We start from the raw sequence: 13291 nt of genomic DNA on the forward strand, positions 1-13291 counted from the left end.
CTACAAAAAGGAGACCCCAAACACAGTAAGTTAAGCAAAATGAGAAGACAGAGAAATACACAGCAGATGAAGGAGCAAGGCAAAAACCCACCAGACCAAACAAATGAAGAGGAAATAGGCAGTCTAACTGAAAAAGAATTCAGAGTAATGATAGTAAAGGTGATCCAAAATCCTAGAAATAGAATGGAGAAAATACAAGAAACATTTAACAGGGACCTATAAGAACTAAAGAGCAAAAAAACAATGGTGAACAACACAATAAATGAAATTAAAACTTCTCCAGAAGGAATCAATAGCAGAATAACTGAGGCACAAGAATGGATAAGTGACCTGGAAGATAAAATATTTGAAATAACTACTGCAGAGCAGAATAAAGAAAAAAGAATGAAAAGAATTGAGGACAGTCTCAGAGACCTCCGGGACAACATTAAACGCACCAACATTTGAATTATAGCGGTCTCAGAAGAAGAGAAAAAGAAAGGGACTGAGAAAATATTTGAAGAGATTATAGTTGAAAACTTCCCTAACATGGGAAAGGAAATAATCCAGCAAGTCCAGGAAGCGCAGAGAGTCCCATACAGCATAAATCCAAGGAGAAACATGCCAAGACACATATTAATCAAACTATCAAAAATTAAATACAAAGAAAAAAATTAAAAGCAGCAAGGGAAAAGAAACAAATAACATACAAGGGAATCCCCATAAAGTTAAGAGCTGATCTTTCAGCAGTAACTCTGTAAGCCAGAAGAGAGTGGCAGGGCATATTTAAAGTGATGAAAGGCAAAAACCTACAACCAAGATTACTCTACCCAGCAAGGATCTCATTCAGATTTGATGGAGAAGTTAAAACCTTTACAGACAGCAACAGCTAAGAGAATTCAGCACCACCAAACCAGCTTTACAACAAATGCTAAAGGAGCTTCTCTAGGCAGGAAACACAAGAGAAGGAAAAGACCTACAATAACAAACCCAAAACAATTAAGAAAATGGTAATAGGAACATACATATCAATAATTACCTTAAATGTAAATGGGTAAAATGCTCCAACCAAAAGACATAGACTGGCTGAATGGATACAAAAACAAGACCCGTATATATGTTGTCTAAAAGAGACCCACTTCAGACCCAGGGACACATACAGACTGAAAGTGAGGGGATGGAAAAAGATATTCCATGCAAATGGAAATCAAAAGAAAGCTGGAGTAGCAATTCTCATATCAGACAAAATGACTTTAAAATAAAGACTATTACAAGAGACAAAGACAGACACTACATAATCATCAAGGGATCAATACAAGAAGAAGATATAACAATTGTCAATATTTATGCACCCAACATAGAAGCACCTCAATACATAAGGCAAATGCTAACAGCCATAAAAGGGGAAATCAACAGTAACACATTCATAGTAGGGGACTTTTAACACCGCACTTTCACCAATGGACTGATCAACCAAAATGAAAATAAATAAGGAAACACAGCTTTAAATGACACATTAAACAAGATGAACTTAATTAATATTTATAGGACATTCCATCCAAAAACAACAGAATACACTTTATTCTCAAGTGCTCATGGAACATTCTCCAGCATAGATCATATCTTGGGTCACAAATCAAGCCTTGGTAAATTTAAGAAAATTGAAATCATATCAAGTATCTTCTACAACCACAACGTTATGAGACTAGATATCAATTACAGGGAAAAAATCTGTAAAAAATAGAAACACATGGAGGCTAAACAATACTCTACTAAACAAGCAAGAGATCACTGAAGAAATCAAAGAGGAAACGAAAAAATACCTAGAGACAAATGACAATGAAAACACGGTGACCCAAAACCTATGGGATGCAGCAAAAGCAGTTCTAAGAGGGAAGTTTATAGCAATACAATCCTACCTCAAGAAACAAGAAACACCTCAAGTAAACAACCTAACCTTACACCTAAAGCAATTAGAGAAAGAAGAACAAAAAAAAACTCAAAGTTAGCAGAAGGAAAGATATCATAAAGATCAGATCAGAAATAAATGAAAAAGAAATGAAGGAAATGATAGCAAAGATCAATAAAACTAAAAGCTGGTTCTGTGAGAAGATAAACAAAATTGATAAACCATTAGCCAGACTCATCAAGAAAAAAGGGGAGAATATTCAAATCAACAAAATTAGAAATGGAAAAGGAGAAGTAACAACTGACACTGAAGAAATATAAAGGATCATGAGAGATTACTACAAGCAACTATATGCCAATAAAATAGAAAACCTGGAAGAAATGGACAAATTCTTAGAAAAGCCCAACCTTCTGAGACTGAACCAGGAAGAAACAGAAAATATAAACAGACCAATGACAAGCACTGAAATTGAAACTGTGATTAAAAATCTTCCAACAAAAAAACCCCAGGACCAGATGGCTTCACAGGCAAATTCTATCAAACATTTAGAGAAGAGCTAACACCTATCCTTCTCAAATTCTTCCAAAATATAGCAGAGGGAGGAACACTCCCAAACTCATTCTACAAGGCAACCATCACCCTGATGCCAAAACCAGACAAAGATGTCACAAAAAAAGAAAACTACAGGCCAATATCACTGATGAACATAGATGCAAAAGTCCTCAACAAAATACTAGCAAACAAAATCCAACAGCACATTAAAAGGATCATACACCATGATCAAGTGGGGTTTATCCTAGGAATGCAAGGATTCTTCAATATATGGAAATCAATTCATGTGATACACCATATTAACAAATTGAAGGATTAAAAACCATATGATAATCTCAATAGATGCAGAAAAAGCTTTTGACAAAATTCAACACCCATTTATGATAAAAACTCTCCAGAAAGTAGGCATATAGGGAACTTACCTCAATATAATAAAGGCCATAAATGACAAACCCACAGACAACATTGTTCTCAATGGTGAAAAACTGAAACCATTTCCTCTAAGATTAGGAACAAGACAAGATTGCCCACTCTCACCACTATTATTCAACATAGTTTTGGAAGTTTTAGCCACAGCAATCAGAGAAGAAAAAGAAATTTTAAAATCTGAAAAGAAGAAGTAAAACTATCAATGTTTGCAGATGACATGATACTATACATAGAGAATCCTAAAGCTGCTACCAGAAAACTATTAGAGCTAATCAATGAATTTGGTAAAGTAGCAGGATACAAAATTAATGCACAGAAATCTCTTGCATTTCTATACACTAATGATGAAAAATCTGAAAGAGAGATTAAGGAAACACTCCCATTTACCACTGCAAAAAAAAGAATAAAATATCTAGGAATAAACCTACCTAAGGAAGTAAAAGACCTGTACTCAGAAAACTATAAGACACTGATGAAAGAAATTAAAGATGATGCAAAGAGATGGAGAGATATACCATGTTCTTGGATTGGAAGAATCAACATTGTGAAAATGACTATACTACCCAAAGCAATCTACTGATTTAATGCAATCCCTATCAAACTACCAATGGCATTTTTCACAGAACGACAACAAAAAATTTCACAATTTGTATGGAAACACAAAAGGCCCAGAATAGCCAAAGCAATCTTGAGAAAGAAAGATGGAGCTGGAGGAATCAGGCTCCCTGACTTCAGACTATACTACAAAGCTACAGTAATCAAGACAGTATGGTACTGGCACAAAAACAGAAATATAGATCAATGGAACAGGATAGAAAGCCCAGAGAAAAACCCACACACATATGGTCACCTTATCTTTGATAAAGGGGGCAAGAATATACAGTGGAGAAAAGACAGCCTCTTCAAAAAGTTGTGCTGGGAAAACTGGACAGCTACATGTAAAAGAATGAAATTAGCATAATTCCTAACACCATACCCCAAAATAAACTCAAAATGGATTATAGACTTAAATGTAAGGCCAGACAGTATAAAACTGTTAGAGGAAAACATAGGAAGAACACTCTATGACATAAATCACAGCAAGATCCTTTTTGACCCACCTCCCAGAGAAACGGAAATAAGAACAAAAAGAAATAAATGGGACCTAATGAAACTTAAAAGCTTTTGCACAGCAAAGGAAACCGTAAACAAGACGAAAAGAAAACCCTCAGAATGGGAGAAAATATTTGCAAACAAAGCAACTGACAAAGGATTAATCACCGAAATATACAAGCAGCTCATGCAGTTCAATATCAAAAAAACAAACAACCCAATCCAAAAATGGGCAAAAGACCTAAATAGACATTTCTCCAAAGAAGATATACAGATTGCCAACAAACACATGAAAGGATGCTCAACGTCACTAATCATTAGAGAAATGCAAATCAAAACTACGAGGTATCACCTCACACCTCACATGCCACCATCAAAAACTCTACAAACAATAAATGCTGGAGAGGGTGTGGAGAAAAAAAGAACCCTCTTGCACTGTTGGTGGGATTGTACATTGATAGAGCCACCATGGAGAACAGTATGGAGGTTCCTTGAGAAACTAAAAATAAAACTACCATATGACCCAGCAATCCCACTACTGGGCATATACCCTGAGAAAACCATAATTCGAAAAGAGTCATGTAGCACAGTGTTTATTGCAGCAGTATTTACAATAGCCAGGACATGGAACCAACCTAAGTGTCCATCAACAGATGAATGGATAAAGAAGATGTGGCACATATATACAATGCAATATTACTCAACCATAAAACGAAATGAAATTGAGTTATTTGTAGTGAGGTGGATGGACCTAGAGTCTGTCATACATAATGAAGTCAAAAAGAGAAAAACAAATACCATACGCTAACACATATATATGTAATCTGAAAAAAAAAAAGTTTCTGATGAACCTAGGGGCAGGACAGGAATAAAGATGCAGACATAGAGAATTGACTTGTGGACATGGGGAAGGGGATGGGTAAGATGGGATGAATTGAGAGAGTAAGATTGACATATATATACTACCAAATGTAAAATAGATAGCTAGTGGGAAGCAGCTGCAATGCAGAGGGAGATCAGCTCGGTGCTTTGTGACTAGAGGGGTGAGATATGGAGGGTGGGAGGGAGACGCAAGAGGGAGGGGATATGGTGATATATGTATACATATAGCTGGTTCACTTTGTTATACAGCAGAAACTAACACAACATTCTAAAGCAATTATGCTCCAATAAAGATGTTAAATAAAAAAATAATAATAAATTAGCAATAATACTATAGCAAAATAAAATTCAATAATATCATATGAACTATTTTACCTTTGCATTATAAGGAATGTAATGTTTTGATAAAGCCTCTGGCGTATGCATCCATGTTTTGTCTGCAATGAAGAATACACAGTGTTAAATTAAATCACAGGTTCTAAGGGTGTCATATTCATGCATTTGAAAGGAGTCTGATATGGATGGGAGCACTTCTAATTCTGAGATAGTTTTGCTAAAATGAGAAATAATAACTAGTCAGATGTATGAACAATGTAACCACAAAGTAATTATAGGATTCTTTCCTTAATATAAAAGTCTTTTCCTTTTAAAAGCTTTCTAATAATAAAACAATTTTGAATTTTTAAAGAATATTAAAAAAACATCAGTTGTGCTATGAGTAATTATATCAATTATGTGAATAATTATGTGTTATTTTTCTTATTTCATTTGATACTCTCATGAATAACAGGTTATTTTTCTTAATTCCCTTTTCAATAAATAGTAATCTGCTCTTTTCTCATGACTGTTACTATTCCTTAGTATCAAGAATTAACTATTTAGTAACGGGAAATTTTAACATTAAACTAACAACTGCATTTATATAAAGCTGAAATGAAACAATCTACTAAATTCATTTAAAAATTAATATAATATTAGGATAATTTTTTAGCCTCAATTTAGAGAAACATTGATTGAGGGTCCACTATCAGGAGTTTTGAATATAAATAATCTTAAATGCAGTAATTTGAAATTATTACACTATTTAAATTAGTGTAATAGAATAACAGAAATAAAAGTAACTAAAAGAATAGAAGATTGTAAAGCAATTATACTCCAGTAAAGATGTTAAAAAAAAATAGAAGATATCGAAAGTAATTTGTATTGTATATTATTGATAGAAATAGAAAATAAAATTTTCATTCAATTTTTGAATTTGATTTACATATTCCACATATCTTCCAAAAATATTTTGTGGAACAAATAAGCAGGAAAAAAGCAAAACATGCTAATGTTTACACAAATCAAATTTGCTGATTTTTCACAAACTGCATTTGTCTGTAGTAAAACTTCTCAATCTTCAAATATGTTATGTCTTCTTAAGTGGAGTTTTGTGAATATTTTACTCCTAATGGGAATTTAAAAATTTAGAATCAATATTATAAATAGAATAAAATCAGACATATATTTTACCGTGAAAAATATTAAATAAGTACACACTAAAAGAAAATATCAGATTACTAACAAAGCATTTTCAACATTCAATTCAGAACATTTAAAAATGATGTTAACAGAAACTAGTTTGGTATAATTAATATGTTCTCAAACTGGGGGAATGTGAAGACATAGAGAAAATGGCATATATTCCTGGAATTTTAATTATTTTAAACCATTCAAAGGATAATGCACTATGTATTAAATATGTTTATGGGGTGCAATGCAATATTCACAAGAATTTCTAAGACAAAACATGAGGGATCAATAAAATCCTGTGCCCATGATGAATTTTAGGGCTATTTCTGATTACTGAAGTGGATATGTGACAGCCGTACTTGGGTGAAATATTTTGAGAAGCAATACATCCTAGGCTTCAAAAAGCGGTATTGACATAGTGACATTGACAATAATGTATAACTCTCATTTCTTGTATGGATTTTCATTTTAACTATAGTTTTCTCTTTATGATTTCTACTGGATAGTGATATGATTAATTCAAGAATAATTTGTACTTAGATGTGGAATATAGTCTTGCTCTTGTATATTAAAATAAATTTATCACAATACTGTATACCAAGATAATAAAAACATCAAAGACCTGCCTTCAGAAAACCTAAAAAGATATCTAGTTCCTTTTTTTTACCCCTTATCTCAATTCTTCTCATGTCTCCTTTTCCAAGACACACAGCATAGTTCAGGAGGATGCAAAGTCTAACTAAAGTTTGAATACGATGGTTCATTCCAATCCTGAAGCAGAGGGATAACTGTTTTCTCCTCTAAACCACTATTATTCGAAAACTCATGACACTGCCTTTGTTATAGTCTCGTATTGCAGTAACCTAGAAAGAGGTTAGGTATATCCAGCTGCTATTGGTGAAAGACTAAAATAATCACAATGCTAAATTACCAGCGGATAAGCTGCAGTTACTACAATGACAAAAAATCTACATCCACACACCAAGTGCTGACGATTTAATGGTTGTTCATTACATACCTCTAGTATAGGTAATACACTTATTAAACCTGAAGGATTTCCAAAATAAGTCCTTAATGTCATTCTAATTTATACTTTGGCAAAAGAAAAAACTGACAGGACAAAACTATATGTTAACTCATACAGATGTGGCTGACCTTGAAGAAAGGGTACAGATGAAGGTCTTTGGTCACTATATGGACCCACAAAAGATATTGGATACATAGAATTGGTGAAGAAACAGGAACATAGACACTCTAGAATGTGTTCCCTTTCTTGATATTAAACTATAATCACTGACTTAATAGTGAACATTCACATAAAAGGAAAGGCCAACCTTTCAAAAATATTTGACAGCTGTCAAACCACTCTGACTACTGGGTCAATAAATCTAGGTATTCAAATGTATTTAGATTAAGAGTTCATCTAGAAAGATGCAGTAAACTTCATTATTCTTGTATCACCAGAGCTTAACATAGTGAAAAAACCTACTTTGAACATATTAATTTAAAACTAAATATTGATGGATGAATGGATACATTTGAATAAAATTTTCATGAAAAGGAAAATATTTAAATACTATTGAAATTTAAGTGCTTTGTACTATGATTATTTCTACTCATCAGTATATCAACTGATAAGTTAAAGAACATAAAGTGTAATTAGTTGAATTATTTAGTCACATTTATTCATATGCTATGTTTTATACTTTTTTAACTAAATGATTAATTTTTGACATAATAAATAGAATATAAGATTTTAAAAATTCAAGAAGAAAGCTAACATAGGGAAAGAAAGAAGCTATAAAACATTCATTAAAATTTAATCTATGAATCTGGGGTTACATAATTTTTACAGAGCTTTTCAAAATAGTCCAAAATGATGCAATTCTAGTACATTCAGTATTTTTCAGACCCTGTGAGCAACTCTAATAACCATTAAAGCATTTGCAAAGAAAATCAGTGAAGTGCCTGGACAATTCAATCAAAGAATACCAAATTACTAATTGGGAGATTTAATAAAAAGAGAAAAAAAAAAGAATTATGTTTAGGTTTAAGATAATCTCTTTTCCTTGGGTTTCTGATTCAGTAAGGTTGCATGTAATAACCAAGTAAATTGGATATCTATGAAATAAGAGATAAGTTTTTAATGATAAAAGATGATCTTGTTTTGTTTAGAGTACAGTACAGTGTATGTTGATGCTAGTTATTGGAAAGATGACTTGAATTATATATTCTCTAGGGCTATAATTACAGTTCCTGATGGTCAAGTATATGAATTCTCTGATACAATTCCAGTTTTGCATCTCAAATTAAAATTCAACAAATAGTGCTACTGGTTGAAACTAGGAGCACAGGCTCCAAGAAGTTTTCTTTTAACAACTGTAATAAATGAGAGAGTGTGAGGTGACTGGTGAACTTAAGGTAGAACTTCCAGCATCAGGTTCTAACTGAACTGGAGTGAAATATTGATCAATAATTTTCTGATATGTAATCACTAGACAACAAGCGCTTCTGCTTCTTGATTCTCTAATTTTCCTCATGGTTGTACTCCCACTGTCTTCAAGTGAGACAAATATACAATCGCCAGTTACTCATACTATCCAACACTTGGGATTTCTCAGTGAAAAACCACTCCAAATCCCCTTCAAATAAAGAGTAAATTAGAAATGTGAAGTTTCAATTTTAAAACCATGGGAAAGGGAATTCTAAGCAAATAAAAAGAAGCGAAGATATTGAAGTGTCTTTAAAAAACAAGGTAGTGTGTTTAAAGTGATGAGTTGTGATGTAAGGTTTTTATTGTCTTATTAAAAATACTTCTACATATCAGAGAATTATTTCTAGATTTTTTACTAGTAAAGGGAATAAAAAGAAGCATGATTTTATTTTTGGTGTATGTTTTAAATCAGAAGCAAGCTACAGACCACAATAAATGTCATTTTGCCTTCCTCTTATTCTGAAAAATAAGTAAAATAATAAATTCCTAGTTTCCCAGGGTTGAAAAGTGCCTGAAAGTTCTTCACATTACCTAAATCCCTACTGAATACATTAATCCTCTGTACCACATCCAAATGTTTGAACACCTCTCATTTCAGTAAAAAATAAAGGCAATACTTTGAATAATTCCATTATACTTTGGCACAACTTTGTTGGAATTTTTTTCCTACATTTAATCAATGACCTTATAATTTACACCTATTTGTCCTTTATTAAAGTTAGTTCCATGACCAAATGACAGCATTCAAACATTCATAGGTCTTCAAAAATTGCAAGACCACACCAAGGGTTCTCAGCCGTGCTTCCTGTTGCATGGTTGAAAGTCCTGAAGTCATCTCAGCCTTTCTCAACCAGGCATGTTACAGTGTGTCAATTCATCCTTAAAAGCAAGAACACACTGTGCCTGATGGCATGGAGTAGAACAGAACAATCTATTTCCTGGTTCAAGACTGTTCATTATTCATCCATTAGAAAATGAACTGGAACCTTTGATAACCACACTGATGACTGTATTCTTCAGCCATGTTTTACCCACACAGCAATTAAGGTGCATCTTCCAAATAATAACAATATATAAATAAGTATAGAAGTGTTAGAGGTTCTGGACCCATGTTTGGCAATTTACAATATCTTATTAAGTTTACAGTGTGGAATATGACCTAACTAGTCATTTCCCCCCCATATGCCTGTAATCCTACCACACCAGTTATCTCTTCCTACTTTCAATCACCCACGAACTTGAGTGGCATCGTTTAAGTATTCTCTCCCAGGTCATTGACAGCATGTTAAACAGGAGAGAGCCCTGTGCCCACCACTAGAGAACTCCTTCTAGAATGGCAAGGATACATTATTTTAACTTTACTGAACTATATAAAACTATCAAATTTTTCTATCTTTCCTATGAGTGTATCAAGAAATATTTTGCCAAATGCCATGTTTTCCTGCCCCTTAAAAAAATTTCTGTACTGATAATTATGATATATTTATACTTATTTTAAATTCCTACTTTCAAATTAATAACAAATTTATTTGGCCTCTTGCTATCAATTCACCTATCATGAATCCTTATACATTATTCAATAAAAAGTGAAGTGCATGCACACACACACACACACACACACACACACACACACACACGAGTGAATTTAAATCACTATAGCCCGTGTAAGCTCAGGGAATTTAGTACTATGGCTATGAAAAGTGAAGTTAGGACTAACTTCCTAAGTCAGATCACTTTATTCTTTGTGACTCTAACTTCATTCTAGAGTCACATGGTTTGTTAATCGGGCAAAGTGATTTCTTAACATCTCTGCTTGATTTACACAGTAATATTGAAATGACTCCCAGGTCTTTAATGGATACACTTACCTTTCTTCCTGCTAAAAGCACGGTTCATGATGAGGAACAACCAAATAGATGTTCAGTTCAGTCACACTTTATAGCCTATAAAATTAAGAAAATAGTAAAGCATAAATAAAGGAATGTTGACCAACCTCTTTTATGTAAATTATTTTAATCACAAAGTCTTTTTAAATTTTCTAGATGTTTAGAAACAATATTTCACAATATCCTGAAGGACAATGGGTAAGAATAAACGTAAGTACTCAATATTATGAGTGGCACAGCAGACAAGAACAATATATCAAATTAAATTCCTCCCAAGTTCCTTAATTTTTTTCTTTTTTCCTATTATACATCTTTCACTAATTATATTTACCTTCAAATTTAATAATAATAAAGAAGGTTAACTTTTCCCTGAGCTTGTTGGCAAGAAGTGTGGTAATGTTTTGGGTTATCATTAACAGCAGTGGTGGATAAACAGAAGTCTTCTGATATAAATGGGGGTCATGTCCCCCCCAATCAGGCTATGCTTGGCAGCCCTGTGTCCCATGATGCTCCAGGCGGCTGCTTCCTGTCTGTTGAAACCAAGGAAATAGCATACCTCCCACTCCCCACCCCTGAAGCCAAGGAGGAAGCCTTGATGATCTCTGAGTCACCTTCAGGATCATTCATTCCTAGTCTTGAAGAATAGTGCACATTCACAGCCAAATAGCTGTATGGTCCTGTCCTGTGGGATCTAAGAAATCCAAAAGCTTTTCTTCATTTCATCCCATCTCCATCTTCTTCAGTTGAAACTGGCAGTGTTTTGCTAGAGTAGCTGATTAGGTCTGTAATTCACACAGATACTAATCTCATCAAAGGGCTGTTTGGCCATACCTTCGGTGTTCTCTGCTACATGGATTGGCTGAGAATTTTCCAAATCTTTAAGTACTGATTACTTTTTGCTTAACAAATTCATTTCCTTCTCACATTTTACTATAATCAATTAGAAGGAACCAAGCCCCTCCTTCAACATTTTGCTTAGAAATTCCCTCAGCTAAATATCCAATTTTATTGATTGCAAGTTTTACCCTCCACAAAACACTAGAACACAAATACAATTTGGCCAAGTTTTTTGCCACTTTATTACAATGATCACCTTTTCACCGTTGTTCAAAAAACATGTTTCACTTTTCCGAGACCTTATCAGAATGGCCTTTACCATTCAGATTTCTACCAACATTCTGTTCATGATTATCTATGTATTCTCTAAGAAGATGGAGACTTCCTCTCCAGCTCTCCTCTCACCAGAATCGTCTTTAGTAATCCCTTCAAAATACTCTTGGTTTCTTCTAGCATGCACTTCAAAACTCTTCTAGCTTCCCCCCATTACCCAATTCCAAAGCTGTTTCCACATTTTTAGGTGTTTGTTACAGCAGCACCCTACTTCTCAGTAACAATTTTTATTTTGGTCTGCTCAGACTGCCATAACAAGATACCATCAACTGGGTGGCTTAAACAACAGAAATTTATTCCTCAGAGTTCTAGAGGCTGGAAGTTTGAAAGTCATACTTTAGGGTGCCAGCATGGTAGGGTTCTAATGAGGACCTTCTTCCTGGCTTGTAAACAGCCACCTTCTGGCTGTCTCCTCACATGACAGAAAGAGAGAGGGCACTCTTGTCTCTTCTTGTTCTCATGAGGACACTAATCCCATCACTGGGGCCCCACCTTCATGACCTCATCTAAACCTAATTAGCTCCTAAAGGCTCTATCTTCAAATACCAGCACTCTGGGGGAGAGGGCTTCAACATATGAATTTGCAGGGGACACAAACATTCAGTCCATAACACTCTCCATAAATCTACATAGCAACTGAAGCACAGCAGAGAAATTAATCTTTATCGTAAAGTTGTTATTGCAGTGAAATTACTGCTATCTCTGTCTTTGCACTTCTACTCCCAAAGAAAAATTAAAATAGTTAATTGAATTATAAAATATTACTCGGCATTGTTTAGTAGACTTAGATAATGACACAATAATATCAATCTGTTATTCACCCCATACTTTACTCATCTTCTCATGATATATGCTATTAATACAAGATAGGTAGAGAATACATTTTAAGAATTAGAATGCCAAGATAATTATTCCATGTATATTAACAATATAACATGGTTTATTTTCTATGGTATGAAAGATATTACTATTTATATATATATATATATATATATATATATATATATATATGTAACGATTAAAATGACTTCATTTTTGGGCTTCCCTGGTGGCACAGTGGTTGAGAATCTGCCTGCCAATGCAGGGGACACGGGTTCAAGCTCTGGTCTGGGAAGATCCCACATGCCGCGAAGCAACTAGGCCCGTGAGCCACAACTACTGAGCCTGCGTGTCTGGAGCCTGTGCTCCGCAACAAGCGAGGCCGCGATAGTGAGAGGCCCGCGCACCGTGATGAAGAGTGGCCCCCGCTTGCCACAACTAGAGAAAGCCCTCGTACAGAAACGAAGACTCAACACAGCCAAAAATAAATAAATAAATTAATTAATTAAAGAAAAAAAATGACTTCATTTTCTACAATTAATTTATTCATTCACTCAGAAATTATTT

General features: G+C 34.0%; 1 protein-coding gene across 12 annotated transcripts in view; it reads right to left on the bottom strand.

The window, feature by feature from the left end:
• The window catches only part of GULP1 (GULP PTB domain containing engulfment adaptor 1), a 367595-nt gene that overhangs the window by 97265 nt on the left and 257039 nt on the right, over positions 1-13291 (bottom strand). For all 12 annotated transcript variants that reach the window (XM_082397569.1, XM_082397571.1, XM_082397576.1 and 9 more), the window contains 2 exons: positions 10718-10792; positions 5219-5280 (listed from right to left, as the gene is read on the bottom strand). In XM_082397569.1, coding sequence (XP_082253695.1) covers positions 5219-5280; positions 10718-10745 — 90 coding nt within the window. In that variant the 5' untranslated portion in view covers positions 10746-10792. The remainder of the gene's footprint in view (positions 1-5218; positions 5281-10717; positions 10793-13291) is intronic.

Source organism: Balaenoptera borealis (assembly GCF_965194805.1).
Source record: "Balaenoptera borealis genome assembly, chromosome: 6".
Lineage (NCBI taxonomy): Eukaryota > Metazoa > Chordata > Mammalia > Artiodactyla > Balaenopteridae > Balaenoptera > Balaenoptera borealis.